The 23,184-nt window shown below is 36.4% G+C and overlaps 1 protein-coding gene across 3 annotated transcripts in view; it reads left to right on the top strand.

Moving 5' to 3' along the window:
* SPATA6 (spermatogenesis associated 6) overlaps positions 1-23,184 on the top strand; it is a 150,412-nt gene that overhangs the window by 8,502 nt on the left and 118,726 nt on the right. For 2 of the 3 annotated variants that reach the window (XM_032635854.1, XM_032635863.1), the window contains exons 2-3: positions 15,969-16,106; positions 17,264-17,312. In XM_032635854.1, coding sequence (XP_032491745.1) covers positions 15,969-16,106; positions 17,264-17,312 — 187 coding nt within the window. Of the gene's footprint in view, positions 1-14,630; positions 15,319-15,968; positions 16,107-17,263; positions 17,313-23,184 lie in introns of those variants that run through there. The other variant, XM_032635872.1, reaches the window with a different exon arrangement.

Below are 23,184 nucleotides of genomic sequence, written 5' to 3'. Positions count from 1 at the left end.
GACCACCAGGGAATTCCCCATAATTTTTAAAGTATTCTGAGTTTTGAATTATATTGAATGCTTTGCCCTCAGTCTAATGAGATTATTATATAACATTGCTCCCATGTTCTATAGAAGGGACACATTTTGTGATGTTGCACCTTCCCCATTCCTATGATAGATTCTTTTTAGTCAGGATGTATTATTTTTACTATATTTTGTTGGATTTGATTCATAATTTTATATTTAGCATCTTTCATTTGTGTTCATACATGAGCTATTAGCTCTATAAGTCAAATATTTATTTAGCTTTTGTTTTTTATTATTAAAACATTTATTTTGAAATATTTCAGACATACAAAAAGTTATAAAGAGTAACATAATGAACACCCATATTCCTCCCCATCAGCTTAAGATGTAAAACATTACAGATAAGGTGAAGTCTCCTGTATCTCTCTCTCTAATAGAATCCCCCCTCCCTTCTTCCTTTGGCTAGTCACTACTCTGAATTTTGTGTTATTCTCCCTATTTTTCATTGCTTTTCTCATTTTAATATCTGTCTTTAAGGCATTGGATTTACATGCAAGTGCTGCTTAACTGGCATCCTAAGGGGATTGATGAAACTGTTTTAAAATTATTTGATTCTAGATATTTTATAATTTTTATAAAATTTATTTTATGCTTTTTACTTTACCTTATGAGCTATTTAGGAGTTTGTTTTAATTTCAAGATGTATAGGATTTATATGTGTGTATATACTCTTTTTTCCCCCTCGCCTTCCCGCCATACATACATACACACACATACATACATTCTTATATTGTAGTATTTTAATTTAATTGCATTGGGGGTATTGAATGAAGTCTGTGTGATATTGATTATTTTTGTTGGCAATTTCCTATGTGTTGTTATCCAATTATTATATATATAATATATGAATAATCTAATTATTGTGAATGTTCTCTATTTACTTGAAAATAATATATAAATTTATTTGTTTGATATGGGGCTCTATCAACCATTATCAGATCAAATTTATTTTCTCTGAAATACCTTCAGTTCCATATTAAATTTTTTGTTTGCATGCAGTCTCTACCAGATTGTAATGGAGATATTAAAATCTTTACTATCATAATGTATTTTCATTTTATCCTTGTTGTATTCTAGTACACTATGATTATAGAACTATAGATTCATTTCTGTTTATTGTTTTCCACTGAGTTTGTACTTTCCATCTGAGAATTTATGGAATTCTGCAGTTTGGGGAAATTCTTAGCTTTTATATCTTTGAATATTGTTTTTCTGCTGTTCTGTCTTTTCTTCTGACAGTGCTATTAGACATATATTGGAACTTGTATCTATCCTGCTTTCTTAAGTGCTTTTCTTGTGTGTAATATTTTTATATCCTCCTGTTCTGGGAGAATTCTTCAGTATTATATTCTTATTTACTTATTAAATTAAATTTTTAAATTTTCTCTATTGAGATTTTTAACTTCGTTGACTACATATTCCAAGATTTCTCATTTAGTGTCTTTTTTTAAACATATGCCGAATATTTACATTTTTACCTGTTTTAATTTCATAAATTTTGTTTTTTATGGAGTTTTCTCCCCTTATTAGATGAAAGATTCTAAATACTTATTTTAAAATTATTTTCAGATTGTGTAAATTAATTTTCATGTAAAGTGGATTTATCTCCTGATTGTCAATGTTGTTGTTTTTCTTAGTGCTTGGGATTTCACTGAGATTATGGACCACTTTTGGGAGAATTAACAATGAACATTTCAATCCATTAACTGGTATATTTTTCCATCTATTTAGGTTTTCAGGTTCTTTCAATGATGTTTGTAGTTTTCAGAATACATGTCTTACACATATTTTGTTAAATTTATACCTAGGTAGTACATGTCTAAGATTTTAATGATATTATAAATGGTATTAATTTTTTTTGATGTGCTAATATATAGAAATAAAGTTGATTTTTTTGCCTATTGACCCCATATCCTTTTGTTTATTGAGACTTGTTTTACGGTTCATGATATCATCTGTCTTGATGAATGTTTTCATGTGCACTTGGAAAAAAAGGTGTATCCTTCTGTTGTTGGATGGAGTATTATGTAAATGTCAGGTCAAATTACTTGAACGCTGTTGTCCACATCTTCTATACCCTTTATGATTTTTGACTGCTTATTTTATCAGTTATTGACAGGGAAGTGTCGAAATTCAGTTATATATTTTTTTGCTTCATTACTTTGACATTGTATTATTAGGTGCATACAATTTAATTTTGTATATCTTTTCATAAATCAGATTTTTAATCGATACGAAATGTTCCACATTAACATTGGTAATCTTTCTTTTTCTGAAGTCTACTTTATATCAAGTTAGCCACCCCAGCTTTCTTATGATTAGTGAATGCATGGTGCATCTTTTTCTATAATTTTACTTTAGTCCTGAATTTTTAAAAACATTGAGATATAATTCACATATCATAAAATCCACTCTTTTAAAGAGTATAGTTCAATAAATTTTTATATATTCACAAAGTTGTGCAACAATCACCACTAATTTCAGAACATTTTCATCACCCCATGAAGAAATCCCATACCTGGTACTGTCATCTCCCTCTCCCCCCAGCCCCTGGCTACCACTAATCTAATTTCAAGGTCTATGGATTTGCCTACTCTGGACATTTCTATAAGTGGAATTATGCAATATGTGGCTTTCTGTGTCTGGCTTCTTTCACTTAGCATAATGTTTTTAAAATTCATCCATGTTATAGTATATATCAGTACTTTATTTCTTTTTATGGTCAAGTAATATTCCATTGTATGGATATACCACATCTTGCTTATTCATCAGTTGATGGACATTTGGATTGTATCCACTTTTTGGTTATTATGAATAACACTGTTATACTCTTGTACCTATTCTTTTGTGACCGTATGTTTTCAGTGCTCTTGGATATATACCTAGCAAGTTGCTGGTTCTTGTGGTAACTGTTTACTTTTCTTGAGGAACTACCAAACTTTTTACCACAGTGACTACACCATTTTACATTTCCACCAGCACAGTAGGAGGGTTCCAGTTTTTTGGCATCCTCCCCAACACTTGTTATGTCCATCTTTTTATTTATAGACATCCTAGTGAGTATGAAGAGCTATCTCATTGTGATTTTGATTTATATTTCCCTAATGACTAGTGATGTTGAACATATTTTCATGTGCTTTTTGGCCATTTGTGAATCTTCTTTAGAGAGATGCCTGTTTGTTTTTGCATCATGTATTTTGGGGCTCATCTAAGTACATATATCGTTATATTGTTGTGTCTTCTTGGAATATATTTACCTGTTTTTAATTGTCACATCATTATAAAATGTCCTTCTTTGCTTCTAGTATCAATTTTTGTTTTAATGTCTAGTTTGATGTTAGGATAACCACTGCAACTCTCCTTTGGTTACTTCTTGGATAGATTATTTTTTTCCCATTTGTGTCTTTGAATATAAAGTGTGTCTCTTGTAGACAACATATAGTTGGATTATAGTTTGTAATCAATTCTGCTAAACTCTACATTTTGATTGGAATGTTTAGTCAATTTACATTTAATGTAAGATAAAGTAGGATTTACCTCTGTCATTTTTCTGTCTTTTCTGTCTTAATGTCTTTTTCGTTTCTCTGTTTCTGCATTAGTGACTTCTTTTGTGTTAACTATTATCAAGTGGACCATTTTAATTCCCTTGTTTCTATTACTATATTTTTTGAGTTATTTTCTTAGTAATGGTTCTGGGGCTCACAATTAACATTTTAATTTTTAACAATATAGTGTGGATTAATGCCAATTTAATTTGAATAATATATAAAACCTTTGCTTTTATTTAGTTCTGTTCTCTCTCTTCTTTATAATTTTATTATCATACAGATGACATCTTTATACATATACACACTTCAACACAGTTTAATACTTGTTGCTTTATGTAATTTTATTTTAAATAAAAATGGTTAAATGAGAGAAAATACATTTAGACTGTCTTAAATTTACCAATGTAGTTCCCCCATTGGTGTCCTTTATTCTTTCATGAGCATTTTAGCTACTGTCTAGTGTCCTTTCATTTTAATATGAAGAATGCTCTTTTTTGGTTTAACATCTTTATTGGAGTATAATTGCTTTACAATGTTGTGTTAGTTTCTGCTTTATAACAAAAGCTATAAATATATATATATATATATATATATATATATATATATACCACCATATCTCCTCCCTCTTGCGTCTCCCTCCCACCCTCCCTATCCCACCCCTCTAGGTGGTCACAAAGCACTGAGCTGATCCCCTGTGCTGTGTGGCTGATTCCCACTAGCGATCTATTTTACATTTCGTAGTGTATATATGTCCATGCCACTCTGTCACTTCATCCCAGCTTACCCTTCCCCCTCCCCGTGTGCTCAAGTCCATTCTCTATGTCTGTGTCTTTATTCCTTTCCTGCCCCTAGGTTCTTCAGAACAATTTTTTTTTTTAGATTCCATATATATGTGTTAGCATACGGTATTTGTTTTTCTCTTTCTGACTTACTTCACTCTGTATGAGAGACTCTAGGTCCATCCACCTCACTACAAATAACTCAATTTCGTTTCTTCTTATGGCAGAGTAATATTCCATTGTATACATGTGCCACATATTCTTTATCCATTCATCTGCTGATGGACACTTAGGTTGCTTCCAGGTCCTGGCTATTGTAAATAGAGCTGCAGTGAACATTGTGGTACATGACCCTTTTGAATTACGGCTTTCTCAGGGTATATGCCCAGTAGTGGGACTGCTGGGTCATATGGTAGTTCCATTTTTAGATTTTTAAGGAACCTCCATACTGTTCTCCATAGTGGCTGTATCAATTTACATTCCCACCAACAGTGCAAGAGGGTTCCCTTTTCTCCACACCCTCTCCAGCATTTATTCTTTGTAGATTTTTTGATGATGACCATTCTGACTGGTGTGAGATGATACCTCATTGTAGCTTTGATTTGCATTTCTGTAATGATTAGTGATGTTGAGCATCCTTTCATGTGTTTGTTGGCAATCTGTATATCTTTGGAGAAATGTCTATGTAGGTCTTCTGCCCATTTTTGTATTGGGTTGTTTGCTTTTTTGATATGGAGCTGCATGAGCTGCTTGTAAATTTTGGAGATTAACCCTTTGTCAGTTGCTTCATTTGCAAATATTTTCTCCCATTTTCTCCCATGTTCCTCCCTCTGCTATATTTTGGAAGAGTTTGAGAAGGATAGGTGTTAGCTCTTCTCTAAATGTTTGATAGAATTCGCCTGTGAAGCCATCTGGTCCTGGGCTTTTGTTTGTTGGAAGATTTTTAATCAGTTTCAATTTCAGTGCTTGTGATTGGTCTGTTTATATTTCCTGTTCCCTCCTGGTTCTGTCTCAGAAGGTTGTGCTTTTCTAAGAAATTGTCCATTTCTTGCAGGTTGTCCATTTTATTGACATATAGTTGCCTGTAGTAACCTCTCATGATCCTTTGTATTTCTGCAGTGTCAGTTGTTACTTCTCCTTTTTTATTTCTAATTCTATTGTTTTGAGTCTTCTCCCTTTTTTTCTTGATGAGTCTGGCTAATGGTTATTATCAATTTTGTTTACCTTCTCAAAGAACTAGCTTTTAGTTTTATTGATCTTTGCTATCATTTCCTTCATTTTTTTTCCATTTATTCCTGATCTGATCTTTATGATTTCTTCTGCTAACTTTGGGTTTTATTGTTCTCCTTTCTCTAATGGCTTTAGGTGTAAGGTTAGGTTGTTTATTTAAGATGTTTCTTGTTTCTTGAGGTAGGAATGTATTGCTATAAACTTCCCTCTTAGAACTGCTTTTGCTGTATCTCATAGGTTTTGAGTCAACATATTTTCATTGTCATTTGTTCCTAGGTATTTTTTTATTTCCTCTTTGATTTTTCAGTGATCTCTTGGTTATTTAGTAGTGTATTGTTTAGCCGCCATGTGTTTGTATTTTTTACATATTTTTTTCCAGTAATTGATATGTAGTCTCATAGGTTTGTGGTCAGAAAAGATAGTTGATACAATTTCAATTTTCTTAAATTTACCATTGCTTGATTTGTGACCCAAGATATGATCTTTCCTGGAAAATGTTCCATGAGCACTTGAGAAGAAAGTGTATTCTGTTGTTTTTGGATGGAATGTCCTATAAATATCAATTAATTCCATCATGTTTAATGTATCGTTTAAAGATTGTGTTTCCTTATTTATTTTCAGGTTGGATGGTCTGTCCAAAGGGGAAAGTTGGGTGTTAAAGTCTCCTACTATGATTGTGTAACTGTCGATTTCCCCTTTTATGGTTGTTAGCACTTGCCTTATGTATTGAGGTGCTCCTATGTTGGGTGCATAAATATTTACAATTGTTATATCTTCTTTGATTGATCCATTGATCATTATGTAGTGTCCTTCTTTGTCTCTTGTAATAGTCTTTATTTTAAAGTCTATTTTGTCTGATATAAGAATTACTACTCCTGCTTTCTTTTGATTTCCATTTGCATGTAATATCTTTTTCCATCCTCTCACTTTCAGTCTGTATGTGTACCTAGGTCTGAAGTGGGTCTCTTGTAGACAGCATATGTATGGGTCTTTGTTTTGTATCCATTCAGCCAGTCTGTGTCTTTTGGTTGGAGCATTTAATCCATTTGCATTTAAGGTAGTTATCGATAAGTATGGTCCTATTACTATTTTCTAAATTGTTTGGGGTTTGTTATTGTAGGTCTTTTCCTTCTCTTGTGTTTCCAGCCTAGAGAACTTCCTTTAGCATTTGTTGTAAAGGTAGTTTGGTGGTGCTGAATTCTCTTAGCTTTTGTTTGTCTGTAAAGGTTTTGATTTCTCCATCGAATCTGAATGAGATCATTCCTGGATAGAGTAATCTTTGTTTTAGGGTTTTGCCTTTCATCACTTTAAATATGTCTTGCCATTCCCTTCTGGCTTGCAGAGTTTCTGCTGAAAGATCAGCTGTTAACCTTATGGGGATTCCCTTGTATGTTATTTCTTGTTTTTCCCTTGCTGCTTTTAATATTTTTTCTTTGTATTTAATTTTTGACAGTTTGATTAGTATGTGTCTTGGTGTGTTTCTCCTTGGATTTATCCTGTATGGGACGCTCTACGCTTCCTGGACTTGATTGACTATTTCCTTTCCCATATTAGGGAAATTTTCAGCTATAATCTCTTCAAATATTTTCTCAGTCCCTTTCTTTTTCTCTTCTTCTTCTGGGCCCCCTATAATTTGAACTTTGGTGTGTTTCATGTTGTCCCAGAGGTCTCTGGGACTGTCCTCATTTCTTTTCATTCCTTTTTCTTCATTCTGCTCTGCAGTAGTTATTTCCACTATTTTATGTTCCAGGTCACTTATCCGTTCTTCTGCCTCAGTTATTCTGCCATTGATTCCTTCTAGAGAATTTTAAATTTCATTTATTGTGTTGTTCATCGTTGTTTGTTTGTTCTTTAGTTCTTCTAGGTCCTTGTTAAAAGTTTCTTGTATTTTCTTCATTCTGTCCAAGATTTTGGATCATCTTTGCTATCATTATTCTGAATTCTTTTTCAGGTACATTGCCTATTTCCTCTTCATTTGTTTGGTGGGTTTTTACCTTGCTCCTTCATCTGCTGTATGTTTCTCTTTCTTCTCATTTTGCTTAACTTACTTACTGTGGTTGGGGTCTGCTTTTCACAGGCTGCAGGTTCATAGTTCCCACTGTTTTTGGTGTCTGCCCCCAGTGGGTAATGTTGGTTCAGTGGGCTGTGTAGGCTTCCTGGTGGAGGGGACGGGTGCCTGTGTTCTGGTGGATGAGGGTGGATCTTGTCTTTCTGGTGGACAGGGCAGCATCTGGTGGTATGTTTTGGGGTGTCTGTGACCTTATTATGATTTTAGGCAGCCTATCTTCTAATGGGTGGGGTTGTGTTTCTGTCTTGCTAGGTGGTTGGTGTAGGGTCTCCAGCACTGTAGCTTGCTGGTCTTTGAGTGGAGCTGGGTCTTAGCATTGAGATGGAGATCTGTGGGAGAGCTCTCGCTGTTTAATGTTACATGGAGCCGGGAGGTCTCTGTTGGACCAATGTCCTAAACTCGGCTCTCCCACCTCAGAGGCACAGACCTGACACCTGGCCAGAGCACTAGACCCGTCAGCCACACGGGTCAGAAGAAAAGGGAGAAAGAAAGAAAGAAAGAGAGAGAGAGAGAGAGAGAGACGGAGGGCGAGAAGGCGGAAGGGAAATAAAATAAAATAAAGTTATTAAAATAAAAAATTTTTTAAATTATTAAAAATTAAAAAAATATTGAAAACTAATAAAAAAAAGAAAGAAGAGAGCAAGCAAACCAAAAATCAAGTCCACCAATGATAACAAGGGCTAAAAAAGTATACTAAAAAAAAAACAAACAGAAAAACGGACAGACAGAAACGTTGGACAAATGGTAAAAGCAAAGCTATACAGACAAAAATCACATAAGGTCCATCTCCTCAACTTTGGGATGATTCGTCTTCTGTTCAGGTATTCCAGAGATGCAGGGTACATCAAGTTGATTGTGGAGATTTAATCTGCTGCTCCTGAGGCTGCTGGGAGAGATTTCCCTTTCTCTTCCTTGTTCGCACAGCTCCTGGGGTTCAGCTTTGGATTTGGCCCTGCCTCTGCGTGTAGGTCGCCGGAGGGCGTCTATTCTTCACTGAGGCAGGACGGGGTTAAAGTAGCATCTGATTAAGGGGCTTTGGCTCACTCAGGCCAGGCGGAGGGAAGGGTACGGAATGCGGGGCCAGCCTGCGGCGGCAGAGGCCACAGTGACGTTACAACAGCCTGAGGCGCGCTGTGTGTTCTCCCGGGGAAGTTGTCCCTGGGTCACAGGACTGGCAGTGGCTGCACAGGTTCCCAGGAGGGGAGGTGTGGATAGTGACCTGTGCTTGCACACAGGCTTCTTGGTGGCTGCAGCAGTAGCCTTAGCATCTCATGCCTGTCTCTTGTGTCCACGCTGATAGCCGCGGCTCGCACCTGTCTCTGGAGCTCGCTTAGGCGGTACTCTGAATCCCCTCTGCTTGCGCACCCCGAAACAGTGGTCTCTTGCCTCTTATCCAATTCCAGACTTTTCCCCGACTCCCTCCTGGCTAACTGTGGCGCACCAGCCCCCTTCAGGCTGTGTTCATGCAGCCAACCCCAGTCCTCTCCCTGGGATGACCTCGGAAGCCGAAGCCTCAGCTTTCAGCCCCCACCCACTGAGAGCATACAAGCCTCTCAGGCTGGTGAGTGCTGATTGGCACTGATCCTCTGTGTGGGAATCTCTCCTCTTTTCTCTTTGCACCCCTGTTGCTGTGCTCTCCTCCGAAGCTTCCCTGCTGCCACCCCCATCTCCGCCAGTGAAGGGGCTTCCTATTGTGTGGAAACCTTTCCTCCTTCACAGCTCCCTCCCAGAGGTGTTGGTCCCATCCTAATTCTTTTGTCTCTGTTTTTTCATTTTTCTTTTGCCATAGCCAGGTATGTGGGGGAGTTTCTTGCGATTTGGGAAGTCTGAGGTCTTCCGCCAGCGTTCTGTAGGTTTTCTGTGGGAGTTGTTCCACATGTAGATGTATTTCTGATGTATTTGTGAGGTGGAAGGTGATCCCCATGTCTTATTCCTCCACCATCTTGAAGGTCTCTGAAGGATTCTCTTTAATAATTCTTATAGGGAAGTTCTGCTCGTGATGGATTATCTGTTTTTGTTTGAGAAAGTCTTAATTTTCCGTCTTTTTGAAGGAGAATTGCCTGGATATTGAACTACTGAAAGTCTTCTTTAAGTACTTTGAATAAGTCATTGCACTTTCTTCTGGCTTCATATTTCTGATGAGAAATCAGCTGTTATTCCTGTTGAGGATTTCTGGTACCTTCTGAATCATTTAACTTTTGCTGCTTTCAAGATTCTCTCTTCATCTTTGTCTTTGAACCGTCTGCTTACAATGTGTGTGATTTGGAGTTATTGGAGTTTGTTGGATGTATAGATTGTTTTCCTTTAAATTTCAGACATTTTTATCCATCATTTCTGCAAACATTCTTTCTGGCCGTTTCTCCTCTACTTTAAGGCTCCCATTATATCTATGTTGCTGTGCTTGATGGTTTCCTACAAGTCTCTGAGACTATTCATTTTTCTTTTTTCTTTCTGTACCTCAGACTGGATAATCTCAATTGACAAATTTTCAGGTTTATTTATTCTTTCTTCTGCTCTCTTATATCTACTCTTGAGTTTCTCTAGTGAATTTTTCATGTTTTGTACTTTTCAACTCTAAAATCTCTATTTTTTAAAATAATGTCTATCTATTGATATTCCTTATTTGATGAGACGTCTTTGCCACATCGCCATACTTTTCTTTAGATCTTTAGATAAGTTTTCCTTTAGTCCTTTGTACATATTTATAGTAGATGATTTAAAGCTCTTGTTTAGTAAGCCCAACTTCTGGGCTTCCTCAAGGACATTTTCTGCTGACTGCCTTTTCCTCCATATATGGGTTATACCCTTGTTTCTTTACATGTCATAATTTTTGTTGAAAACTGGACATTTTAAATAATATAATATGGAACTGTGTAAATCAGACTTCCTCTGTTTCCCAGAGTTTATTGTTTTCTTGCTGTTGTTGTTGCTTTTTGTTTGTTTATTTACTTTCCTGAGGCAATGTCTATATTCTGTAAAATCTATGTTCTTTGTTGTGTGTGGCCACTGAAGTCTCTGCTCAGTTAGCTTCATGGCCCTCTAATGACAGGGCTTATATTTCCTTAAATGCTTTGAACCAGTGAGTCCCCCTGTCTTTGCTGAGTACCTCTATTGCTGAGTATGTTGGGACATGCTTTCTATGCCCTGCAGGTAATGTACAACTCTTAGTCTTCACTTCCAACATTTTCAAAGCCTCAAGATCAACCAGAGGTGAGAGATTAGGGCTTCCTTAAGTAATTTCTGGGTATGCTTGTAGCCCTGCACGTGTGCATGACCTTCTAAATTGCCAAGAATGTATCACAGCTTGTCAAAGACAGCCCCCCAACACACACACACACACACACACACACACTTCTCCAGCTTTGCCTTTTAAATGTTTTGGTCACTTATTGCTCCAACTGGCACTGCCTCAGGCATCCCTGATGTTAAACAATAGCTGCTTTTTTTTTTTTTTCTGACAAATGCCTTGCAGGTAAAGGATGTTTGTTGTGACTAAGCTCTGATTCAAGTCAAATAAAGAGAAGCCCTGTGAATGGGGGTTGACAATTCCTTAGGCCTAGGGCTTTTGGGTAGCTTTATACCTGATTTCCTACAGTGGCTGTAGGGCTGCTAGTTTTCATGGCTACCATGATTGTAATGGTCCTGGTTGTCAAGGCTATAGCAGACCTGAGTAGAGGAGATTGGGAATAAAATATGTTAAAACACCACAATATCACTGTTTTTACCAAAATTCAGCTATTTTTCTTGAATAAATGCTCCTCAGATTGTTGCAAACTTCTGGTTAATTTCTAGATCTCTAAAAAGTTGATTTGGACAGTTTTTGTTGGTGTTCTCATTGCCTTTACGGAGGGCTGACTTTTTGTTTGTTTCACATCTGATTTATTTATCTCTCTCTATGATACAAGTAGAGATATAGGCATAAACATATATTGATGAAACATTTGAAGTTGCTTACATTCAGACACTTTACCACTAAATATTTTAGGGTAAATCTCCTAAGAACAAGGACATTCTCCTATATAAATTTAATACAATTCACCCACACAATAAATTTAGCATTTATACAACAATACTGTCTAATTTAGGGCTCATAGTAAATATTCACCATTTGTTACAATAATTTTTTAATTATAATTGACATACAATATTATATTAGTTTCTGGTGTATAACATAGTGTTTCAATATTTTTATACATTATGAAATGATCACCAGGATAAGTCTAGTTACCGTCTGTCACCATATGGAGTTATTATAATATTATTGACTATATTCCCTATGCTGTACATTAATTCCATTACTTATTTACTTAATAGCTGGAAGTTTGTACCTCTTAATCCCCTTCACCCACTTTGTCCACCCCCGCCCCCAACACCGCCTCCCCTCTGTCAACCACCAGTTTATTTCTGTATCTATGTGTCTCTCTTTTGTTCATTTGTTTTGTTTTCTTTATGGTATTTTTCCTTCTGTATCTGACTTATTTCACTTAGCATAATACCCTCTAGGTACATCCATGTTGTTGCAAATGGCAATATTGTATTCTTTTTTATGGCTGAGTAATATCCCTGTGTGTATGTGTGGGGGGATGTGTTTGTGTGTATCACACCTTCTTTATGCATTCATCTATTGATGGATATTTAGGTTGCTTTCATATCTTGCTATTGTAAATAGTGCTGCAATGAACATGGTACATATATCTTTTCTTTTTTAAAAATATTTATTTATTTATATTTATTTATTTGTGGCTGCATTGGGTCTTCGTTGCTGTGCATGGCTTTCTCTAGTTATGACGGGGGGGCTACTCTTTGTTGTGGTGCACAGGCTTCTCATTGCAGTGGCTTTTCTTGTTGTGGAGCACGGGCTCTAGGCGCTCAGGCTTCAGTAGCTGTGGCACGTGGGCTCAGTAGTTGTGGCTCGCAGGCTCCAGAGCACAGGCTCAGTAGTTGTGGCTCACGGGCTTAGTTGCTCCGTGGCATGTGGGATCTTCCTGGATCAGGGCTCGAACCTGTGTCCCCTGCATTGGCAGGAGGATTCTTAACAACTGCGCCACCAGGGAAGTCCCCATATACCTTTTCAAATTAGTATTTTCTTTTTTTTCAGATAAATACCCAGGAGTGGAATTGCTGGATCCTATAACTGGTTCTATTTTAGTTCTTTGAGGAACCCTCGATATACTGTTTTCCATAATGGCTGCACCAGTTGACATTCCCACCAACAGTGTGTGAGAGTTCCCTTTTTTCCATATCTTCACCAACACTTGTTGTTTCTTGTCTTTTTGGTAATAACCATTCTGTCGAGTGTGAGGTGGTATCTCATTGTGGTCTTGATTTGCATTTCCCTGACAATTAGTGATGTTGAACATCTTTTCATGTGCCTGTTGGCCATCTGTATATCTTCTTTGGAAAAATATCTATTCAGCTTCTCTGTGGAGGGGCTGATTTTGGAGATATTTACTCTACTATTATGAAAATACTTTTTCTATGTATGTCGTAATCTTTAAAATTGTGTTTTTGCAGACTAGCATATTGTGTTTTGCTTTTTTATCCAGTCTAATAATTTCTGCCTTCTAGTTACAATACTTAAGATATTTACATTCATGTAATTATCCATATGATTGGTTTAAGCCAGCCAGTTTGCTATTTATTTTATATTTGTTCCGTCGGATTTTCTTTAACCCCTCTTTTTTTTTTTTTTTTTTTTTTTTTTTTTTTTTTTGCGGTACGCGGGCCTCTCACTGCTGTGGCCTCTCCCGCCGCGGAGCACAGGCTCCGGACGCGCAGGCTCAGCGGCCATGGCTCACGGGCCCAGCCGCTCCGCGGCATGTGGGATCTTCCCCGACCGGGGCACGAACCCGTGTCCGCTGCATCGGCAGGCGGATTCTCAACCACTGCGCCACCAGGGAAGCCCTAACCCCTCTTTTGATGCCTTCTTAATGGAACTTTCCATGGTATTCCTTTAAAGAATGGCAGAATTTATAGAACTGTGGCTAAGGAAAAATGTCATGTCTTCTTAAATATACTACAAATTGGAAAGAGACTCAGTATTTTCCAGTGAGGACAGTTAGAGCTGTGCTGTCCAATAGAAGTATAATTTGAGCCAAGGATATAATTTAAAAATTTCCCCTAGCTACATTAAATAATTAAAAGAAGTGATAAAATTAATTTTAACAGTAATTTTATTTAAGTCAGTATAAGTATTATCCTTTCAACATGTAATTAGTGTAAAAGTTGTTAATGAGATTTTTTACACTTGTTTTGTAAACATTCTTTAAAATATTTTTGAGCAAGTCTTCAAAATCTTGTATTTTACATTAACTGTCCATTTCAATTTGGACCAGCCTCATCTGTAGGCATAACACAGACTTAGAGGTACTCTTAACAGGTTTGGTTTAAATGAGGCAGAGTAGAAAATGAAGCTGATGGACAGAATGAGATTTCTGAGGGCTTTGATTTTAATAATCAATAGTGAATTATTAGGACAAAAGTAGAAAATAGAATAAGGGGTAGATGGAGTCAAAATAGCTAGCATAGAAAATAATCTTAACTGCCGTATACAGAGGGACATGAAGTCTTAGTCATTTATTCAGTGCAATAGTCTATATTAAGATGGTAGATGATAGTGGTTTTCATTCTAATAATAACTATAGTATTTATTTCTTTATTTATACATTTATTTTTATTTATTTTTTTATTTTTGGCTAGGTTAGGTCTTTGTTGCTGTGCGTGGGCTTCCTCTAGTTGTGGCGAGTGGGGCCTACTCCTCTTTGCGGTGCATGGGCTTCTCATTGCAGTGGTTTCTCTTGTTGCAGAGCACAGGCTCTAGGCGTGCAGGCTTCAGTAGTTGTGGTGCATGGGCTTAGTTGCTCTGCGGCATGTGGGATCTTCCAGGACCAGGGCCCGAACCCGTATTCCCTTCATTGGCAGGTGGATTCTTAACCTCTCCGTCACCAGGGAAGCCCACTAGTATTTATTTAAAGCACTGTCAGGCACTGTTCTAAATACTTTGAATGTATTGTATTGACTCATTTATTGTGTGACTTTAAGTAAGTAAATCACCTTCACTTTATTGGGTCTCTATTGTTTCCCTGTATAAAAAATTCAAAGCTGTACTAGATAATTTCTAAGCTGCTTCTTAATATGGAAAGTCTGTGTTTTTGGATACATTGATGAGGAAATTAGAGTTTCTGTTCTCAGGGAATTTATAATCAAATAAAATAGGTGAGGTGTACCCACTTCATTAAAATGCATAGAGACAATAATTAGGGCCTTAAGAGAACTATAAAATGCTGTGAGAATTTAAAACTATTTACTTGACTATGATAAATTCACAATAAATGTTTGAATTAGATTGAATTGAATAGTGATAGTTGGTGAATCAAGAGAAGTTTTGTGTATGGGATGGCAGTTAATGTAAGCCTTGGGAGGTAGAAGTAGATGAGGAGGAGATGGCATGGAGTAGAAATGAGCAGTAATCCAGATAATGGAAGAATGCGAGCAAGAAAGTAATGTGTGCGTTCAGTAAACAATAACAAATATACTTTGATTGTATTTTTAGGAGGTGTCAAGTAATATTGCTATATGATAAATTGGATTCAAATCTTGGAGAATCTTCAATAGCCTACTAAGGGTATGGTTGATCACTGAAAATGAAATATGGCAGGAACTGGAGAGACTGTGCTATGTAATTTTTAGAAACCCTACATCTTATGCCTATTCCCTGTGTCAGTCCTGAGAATAGTTAAGTGCAGTTTTATGTTTAAAAAATATTTCATTGGGCTAGAAACTTACAGTTCACTTGCTTTGAAAATTTGTCATATTTCTTTTGATGAGGGTGTGTATGGGCTGAGACTTAGGGTGATACAGGTCAGATTTGTGCTTTTTTTGGTATTTTTTTTTGTCCTCTAGTATTGTGCTTTATTTCTGCTGAGTCTTAATCCTTTGTGATTAAATGATGCTGAATAAGTTTATGTCAGCATTCTACATAAAGTGGGAGCCTGAGGCTTACTGTTTAAAACTATTAGTGTCTGTCCCAAGAGCCAGTACATAGAGCACAAATAACCAAGTGGGAAATCATAGATATCTCAGAGGGATGGAAGTTATAAAGGCATTTCATTTAACTCTGTAAATACTAGAATCTCTGTCTTTTTTTTTTAACTTGTGCGTATTTTTATTAGCTTAGCAGACTAGTGTTTTTATGTAATGTTTGGTAAGTTATTTTAGTACAGTAGTTAAGGGAATTCATGAAGTAGTCACATTCATCTGTCTAATTTCTTTCAGGTAACTTGCCCAGGAGTGGTGCTGAAAGACAAGGAGGACATCTATCTTAGCATCTGTGTGTTTGGCCAATACAAAAAGACACAATGTGTCCCAGCCAGTTTTCCACTGGTCTTCAATGCCAGAATGGTGTTTGAAAAGGTGAGTTCAAATATCCAATCAAATGTTAACCAATAAAAAATCAAAGTGGTTCCAAATTTTGAATAACACATATTACGATTGTTGACTATGCACTTTGATTTAATTCAAAAGGAGATATGTAACTTAAATCCGGAAGCTTGAAAATAAATATGCATTATATTATACGTTGAATCAGTTGCCTCTTCTTCATGATGGATCAGTTTACTTCTAAAATTGTCTTAGTGGTCTTTATGTAAAATATAGCACCTTGAATTCTAAGTAATCATTTTCATAGAAGAGATGGGGGAGATATTAATAGGTAAGAATAGGTCATATTTTGCTTATGGCTGTCATGTGGTGCTTCTTTCTATAAGTCTCTTTTCTTTTTTCCCTCCTGAATCTGGTGCTTTTGGGTAATTATTACCAATTGTATTTCTCACTTTTTTCTTTCCTTCTCTCCTTGTCTACTTCCCTCTTTCCTTCCTTCCTTCCCTCCTTTCTTCCTTTCCTCCTTCCCTCCTTCCTTCCTTTTTCTCCTTCCTCTTCTCCACAGGTAATTACTGAGTACCTGGTCTGTTCCATGCACTGTTCTAGGCACTGGGTAAAAAAAACAAACATGCTCCCCTCTTGGAGCTTTCATTGTAATAGGTGAAACAGACAATAATCAAGTAAATAGTAAGTGTCATGAAGAGAATAAAGGGAGGGTAAGGGGACAGAATGATTAGGGGGATTCTTTATTTTAAAGGGTGGTCAGAGAAGGCAATAACATTGAAACTGAGCCTGAATTATGAGACAGCATCAGTTATTTAAAGGTCTACGGTAAAAGCATTCTAAGCAGAGGAACAGAAAATATAAAGGTGTCTTGTTGGGAATAAGCTTGATGAGCTGGAGGAACATCAAGAACGCAAGTATGACCATGGTAACAAAGGGAGGACTGCTAGCAGATCAAATTGGAGAGGGAGGCAGAGCCAGATGTAATTTTTGTTTGTTGGTAAAATCTTGTATAGTGATCATGAGAAGCAGAGAGGAAGTGACAGTTCTCAGTAATGTCAGAAGTTTCTTTGGTTGGAAAAGGAATATTTTGGGAATGAGAAGGAAAACACAAAAACTATTTCATATATGTCTTCCTTTTACATTCTCTTCTCTATCCTGCTTCCCTCTGCCTTCTCTCACTATAGGTGTTCCCTGAAGCAGTCGACCCTGGAGATGTGGTTGCACAGCTTGAATGTAAGTTTTTAACTTTTAATTTCTGATTCTAAGATATTTTAGAATCATGCTCTTTAATCCTGAGTTAGATAAAAGTCAAAAAGGGTCAAACAAGAACTTCAAAAATCTTGAGGTGAGAAGTTTTTTACACTGTTTAGAATTTTGGAATATACCTGGAAATAATAAAAACTACGTGTGCTGCAGAGAGATGGGGAATTTTTCTGTGTTTGATCTGTGAATAACAAAAAGACTTATCTGAACTATTTATTGATTAAAATGATATGGGCTGTTAATGATGTAAGAACTGAGATTCATGTTAGGTGGGACTTTGCCCTGCAAACAAAAATATGTCTTTAACCTCACTGTATTGCAAATCAAGAGAGTAAATAATAGAAGATTGAAGTAATAGTAGCTTAAAATATATATGATTTTGCATTTTGTATTATATGCAATATGTTAATAAATTATTTGAAAGTGACGTATTCAAGGCTGTGGTTAACAGTAAATTCTTCAAAGTACTAGGGATCAACTATAAAAAGATCCAGTTTTTTGTGAGAGCAGCAATGCAAAGGTATACGTTTGGGAATATGTTATTTGAGCTCTGAGTATGAAATGAAAAGCTCTGTTATTTATCCTTGTAATCAGAAAGGGATTAGGGATTACCATATTGGTCTAATATATAATTGTGGCTCAAAATGCCAACAATATTGAGCATCATCAATGTCAACTGTCCCTTCCATACCTTTTGCACCCCGTTGGGACTCTAGCAATATAGAAACATGCAGCCTGGAACCATGCTAGAATCTGGGCATATGGTTAGAAATAGGGCTGGCTCATTGTTTTACCTTCAGGGAGTTAATAGTTTAAAGAACTCTTTATGGCTAATGTCAATATCGTATTTATTTTTTATAGCTGTTCTTGCACTTGGTATTCTGTCTTCCACTACGGCAGACTAGTGAGGTGGCAACTTGGTGCCAGTGCGTAATGACTTTTAATTTTCTTGAACATCTTGTTCAGTATCTGGGAAATTGTGCATCTTAGGAAATATGAAGATAATTATTTCCCTTATCATTCTGAAATTCTTTTGTTATAAAACATAATTTTTCCTATTTTATTTGAAATTTAGGGTCTCTAAGAGTACTTGGTGGTTATTATTAGTTGGAATCTTTCTTGTCTTGATTTCCCTGATTCAGTTTTTCTCTTAGGTTTCCTCCTTCATCACTGACATTCCACTTTTTGGTATCTTTCTCAAATTCCTCTGGCTTCACTTCTCTGATCTTTTTTGACTTAGTTTCTACTCTCTCCTTATATGATATTCTCCAAAGACTTGGCTTCATGTTTTACCTATCTTCTGATGGTTTCCACAGTAGTCTTTATCCCTGATCTCTCTTGTAAGCTTTGGGCCCCTTTTCTTTTACTTTTATTTTCCTCTCAGCTTTGCAGTTTTTTGTTGTCCCCTAACCTTATTAATATGAAAAATTAAAATATACTAAAAGTGGAAAAGATGGAATGATGAAGTCTCATATACCTGTCAGCTTCAACAGTTTTTGACATTCTGCCCATTGTATTATATGTTTACCCTGCCACTTAAAAAAATGTTGGAATATATTCTATGCATACATTATTTCACTGCCAGTATTCTGGCATGACCTCTAATTGCTAAAGGCGTTTTTGAAAAAAATATAACCACTATATTGGTATCATACCTAACAAAATTAATAATAATTCCTTGATAACATCGAATACTTAGTCATTATGCAGGTTTCTCCAATTACCACCACAATGTCTTTATACAGTTGGTTTGTTAAAAATCAGGATCCCATCAAGGCGTGGTTCACATATGTATATGGCTGTTTAGCTCTTAAGTTTATTTTCTTCTGTAGTAGTGTCCCTCACTTTTCTCCTTCTTAATGCCGTGAATTTGTTAGAGAAATCAGGTCCTTTAGAACGTCCTACAGTTTGGATTTGGCTGCTCCTTCCTCAAAGTGTTGTTTAGCTTATTCATCACTTATATTATGTAAACTGAAAATTAGACCTAAAGGTTTGGTTCGATTCAGGCTTATTTTGTTTTTTTGGCAAGAATCCTTCATAACTGGTGCTCTGTACTTACTATTGCATCATATCAAGTGGCATATAATGTCTGGCTGTCTTAAGTTTAGTGATGTTAAGATTTATCTTTTGCCTCCAGGCAGCATCAGCCTGATTCCTCCGTGATAAACCTCCCCTACCGCCTTTGCCTTTCATCGAACAGCTTCAGCATTCCTTGAGACCTGTCTTTTCATTAGGGGTTACCAAATGTGATTTTTCTAATACTGTTCATTTTTTCTATATGTGTTAGCTGGAATTCTTCTCTAACAGATATTTTCCTTATCAGCAATGTGATGACCCTGAAATACTGTTCTTGTAGGAAAGGTAGTGTCATCTTTCCTTTCCTTACTTTAATAGCTTTAGTGAGGTATAACTTACATATCACAAAATTTACCCATTGTAACTGTAGTTAAGTGATTTCTAGAAAATATATATAGTTGTGAGCTGTCATCACAATCCAATTCAGCATGTTTCCATCACCCCAAAAGTTCTGACGCCTGCTTGTACTCAGTCTCTATGCCCACCTCCAGTTCCCACAACCACTGATCTATTTTCTATCTAGAAAATAGATATTTGTATATTTTTCTTTTCTAGAAATTTTATATAAGTGGGTTCTTATACCATTTAGTCCTTTGTGCCTGGCTTCTTTTACTTGGAATAATGTTTTTGAGGTTTATTCATGTTGTTCTACATATTAGTAGTTCATTCCTTTTTATTTATGAATAATATTCATCTTGTATGGAATTTTTTTTCCCCTTCCATTCACCATTTGATGAACATTTGGATTGTTTCAAGTTTTTGGCTATTATGAGCAATGTTGCTGTGAGTATATGGATACATGCTGGGTTGTATCCTAAGTATATGTTTAACTTTTTAAGAAACTGTTAGCCTGTTTTCTAAACTTATTGTACCATTTTACATTACCACCAGCAACGTATGAAGATTTTCCATATCATCCCCAAGACTTGATATTGTTAGTCTTTTTGGAATATATAGATGTGTAGTGGTATCTCAATGTATTTTTTTGCTTGTTTGTTTGTTTTTGTTTTTGGTTTTGTTTTGCGGTACGCGGGCCTCTCCCTGTTGTGGCCTCTCCCGTTGGCGGAGCACAGGCTCCGGACGCGCAGGCTCAGTGGCCATGGCTCACGGGCCCAGCCGCTCTGCGGCATGCAGGATCCTCCTGGACCGGGGCACAAACCCGTGTTCCCTGAATCGGCAGGTAGACTCCCAACCACTGCGCCACCAGGGAAGCCCTCTCAATGTATTTTTAATTTGCATTTTAATACTGATAATGTTGAGCATCTTTCCAAGTACAGATGAGCTATTCATGTAGCTTTTTCTTATAAAATGCTTGTGCAAATATTTTGCCCATTTTTGAACTGGGTAGTTTGTCTTCTTACTGAATTGTAAGTTTTTTTTTGTCTTTAAAAATATTCTAAATATAAGTTCTTTATCAGATATATGACTAGTAAATATTTTCTCCCAGTCTGTGGCTTATTTTTTTCATTCTTTTAATGGGGTGTTCTGAAGAACAAAAGTTATAAAGTCCAGGTTATCAATTTTTTTCTTTTATGTATCATGTTTTTGATGAAGTCTTTGCCTTACCCAAGGTCACAAAAATTTTCTCTTTTCTTCTACAAATTTTATAGTTTTATCCCTTACATTTAGGCCAGTGGTCCACTTTGAGTTAATTTTTGTGTATGTTGAGAGGTAAGGATCTATTTTTTCTTTGGTAGATGGTACAAATGCTCAAGGAGATTCAAAGACCCCCTTAATTGGGCAGTCTGATAAATGGTCAGATACTTGAGTAACCTCAGGTAAAATGCTTAGAACAGTCCCTGGCACACAGTAAACACTTAAAATGCCCCTTGTTTATTTTTATTGGTGGTGTGTTATTATTATTACTCTTATTATTGGGGAACTGCCAAGTTCCATTCATACCATATCTGCACCCCAGAATCACCAAGCTTCTGGGGAAATATATATTTATGATGTATAAATATAAAGTGATATTAAGGGCCAATGACATTAAAAACCATATAGGGCTATTTTACATTCATAGAGAAGGCATTCTCTTTAGGGAAATGGTTTTAATCCTGGAATCTACCAGACTAAAATTAGTTATGACTAAAGCCATTTCCTGGGAACCATTTTTAGGCAAGAAAGAGAATGAAAAGTGTTCTACTTTATAGACTACTCTATTGAAACTGGAGTTTCTTCCTTTCTCACTGAAGCTTTGTAGATTTTCTTCTACAGACTCACACACACACACACACACACACACACACACACACACAAACATACTCTGTCACACATACACAGTACACTCGACCCTTGAACAACGTGGGTTTGAGCTGTGCAGGTCCACTTATACATGGATTTTTTTCAATAGGAAATACTACAGTACATGATCTGTGGTTGGTTGAACCTGTGGATGCTGAACTGCAGATTCGGAGGAACCATTTATATGGAGGAACTGATATGGAGGGCCGACTATAATCTATATGCGGATTTCAACTGCAGGAGGATGGTCACCCCTAGCTTCTGCATTGTTTACGGGTCAGCTACATACCGCCACAAATACACTGCCTGAAAAGCTCTTCCTACAGATATGGATTTGCCTGCTCCCTCACTTCTCTCCAAGTCACTCCTCAAATTTATCATTATAATGAGAGATCTTTTCTCACCAAAGTATTTAAAAATAGCTCCCCCTTTTGGTCAATATCTCAATCTCTATCCCATTATCTTTAAGGTTATTGTATCTTCTACACCAGAATACTTTGAGAGTAAAAGAGTGTGTTTTTAGTATTTCCACCAAGACAACAGCTGTGAAAAGGGTACTGCTCAGGGCGAATAGGGATGAATGGTCCTCCTGTTTTTCTTCCTAGCACTGATACATTATTTATTTTTTATTTTCTCTCTCATTAGAGTGATAATTTCATAAGAGCATTGACTTCTTTTTTTGTAACTGCTGTGTGCATATGACAATACTTGGCACATACTAGGTATTTGATGTTCAAGGAGTTAAACAAAATATCATAAATGCATCGTATAACTGCCTCTCATTACTGTTTTCATGAGTGTTGGAACTGTCCTACTGAGAGATACCTGTTTGTAGTATACAATCCTTTGATTAGGAAATGTATTTTGTATTTGAAAATTTGTAATGTAATAATAGCTGCTCTGGCTTCATTCTCATTTAGATAAAGAGAAGATGCGATCTTTATTTATATTGCAGTAGATTACTAGCTGTCCCTATTGTTTTCTCTCGCCTGTAGGGAAAAATAGCAGTTTCATTATAGCCTCTGCTTTTCAGCTTCTGGAAGTTAGTGCTTACCTGGTGTCTGGGGTATTCAGAATGCTTTCAGGTGAAGACTTGAAGGCTGAGAATAAATCCTTCAGTGTCTATGAATGAGAGAGTCCCTGCCTCAGTGGTCAGGAGAGCTTGTAGGACTCAGGATTCATATTTTAAATCCATGATGGCAGATGCATTCCCAGCAGTTCGCCCTTGCAGTTAGGGCAGGTAAATAGGCATTTATTGGAAATTGTTATAGCAATTACCCTTGCTGGTACAGAGTGTTAATGGCATTCTGGCACTCTCTCTCAAGGTGTTTATGGTAGCTTTTGATTTGCTCCATGAGACTAAGATTTCTGGAGTACTGGAGTACATTTACTTTGTAACTTGGGTTGAAAGTACATGTGAAAATGACAATTTTTACAGAAGGAGGGAAATTGTCATTATTTAGTTATAAGAAAGAGCAACTGTAAAATGGGATTAATTATACTATATGTTCCAGGAGATGTA

The sequence above is a fragment of the Phocoena sinus genome, chromosome 1 (assembly GCF_008692025.1).
Source record: "Phocoena sinus isolate mPhoSin1 chromosome 1, mPhoSin1.pri, whole genome shotgun sequence".
NCBI classification, from domain to species: domain Eukaryota; kingdom Metazoa; phylum Chordata; class Mammalia; order Artiodactyla; family Phocoenidae; genus Phocoena; species Phocoena sinus.
The sequence above is the reverse complement of the archived record's forward strand: the minus strand, read 5'-3'. Positions and strand labels throughout refer to the sequence as shown.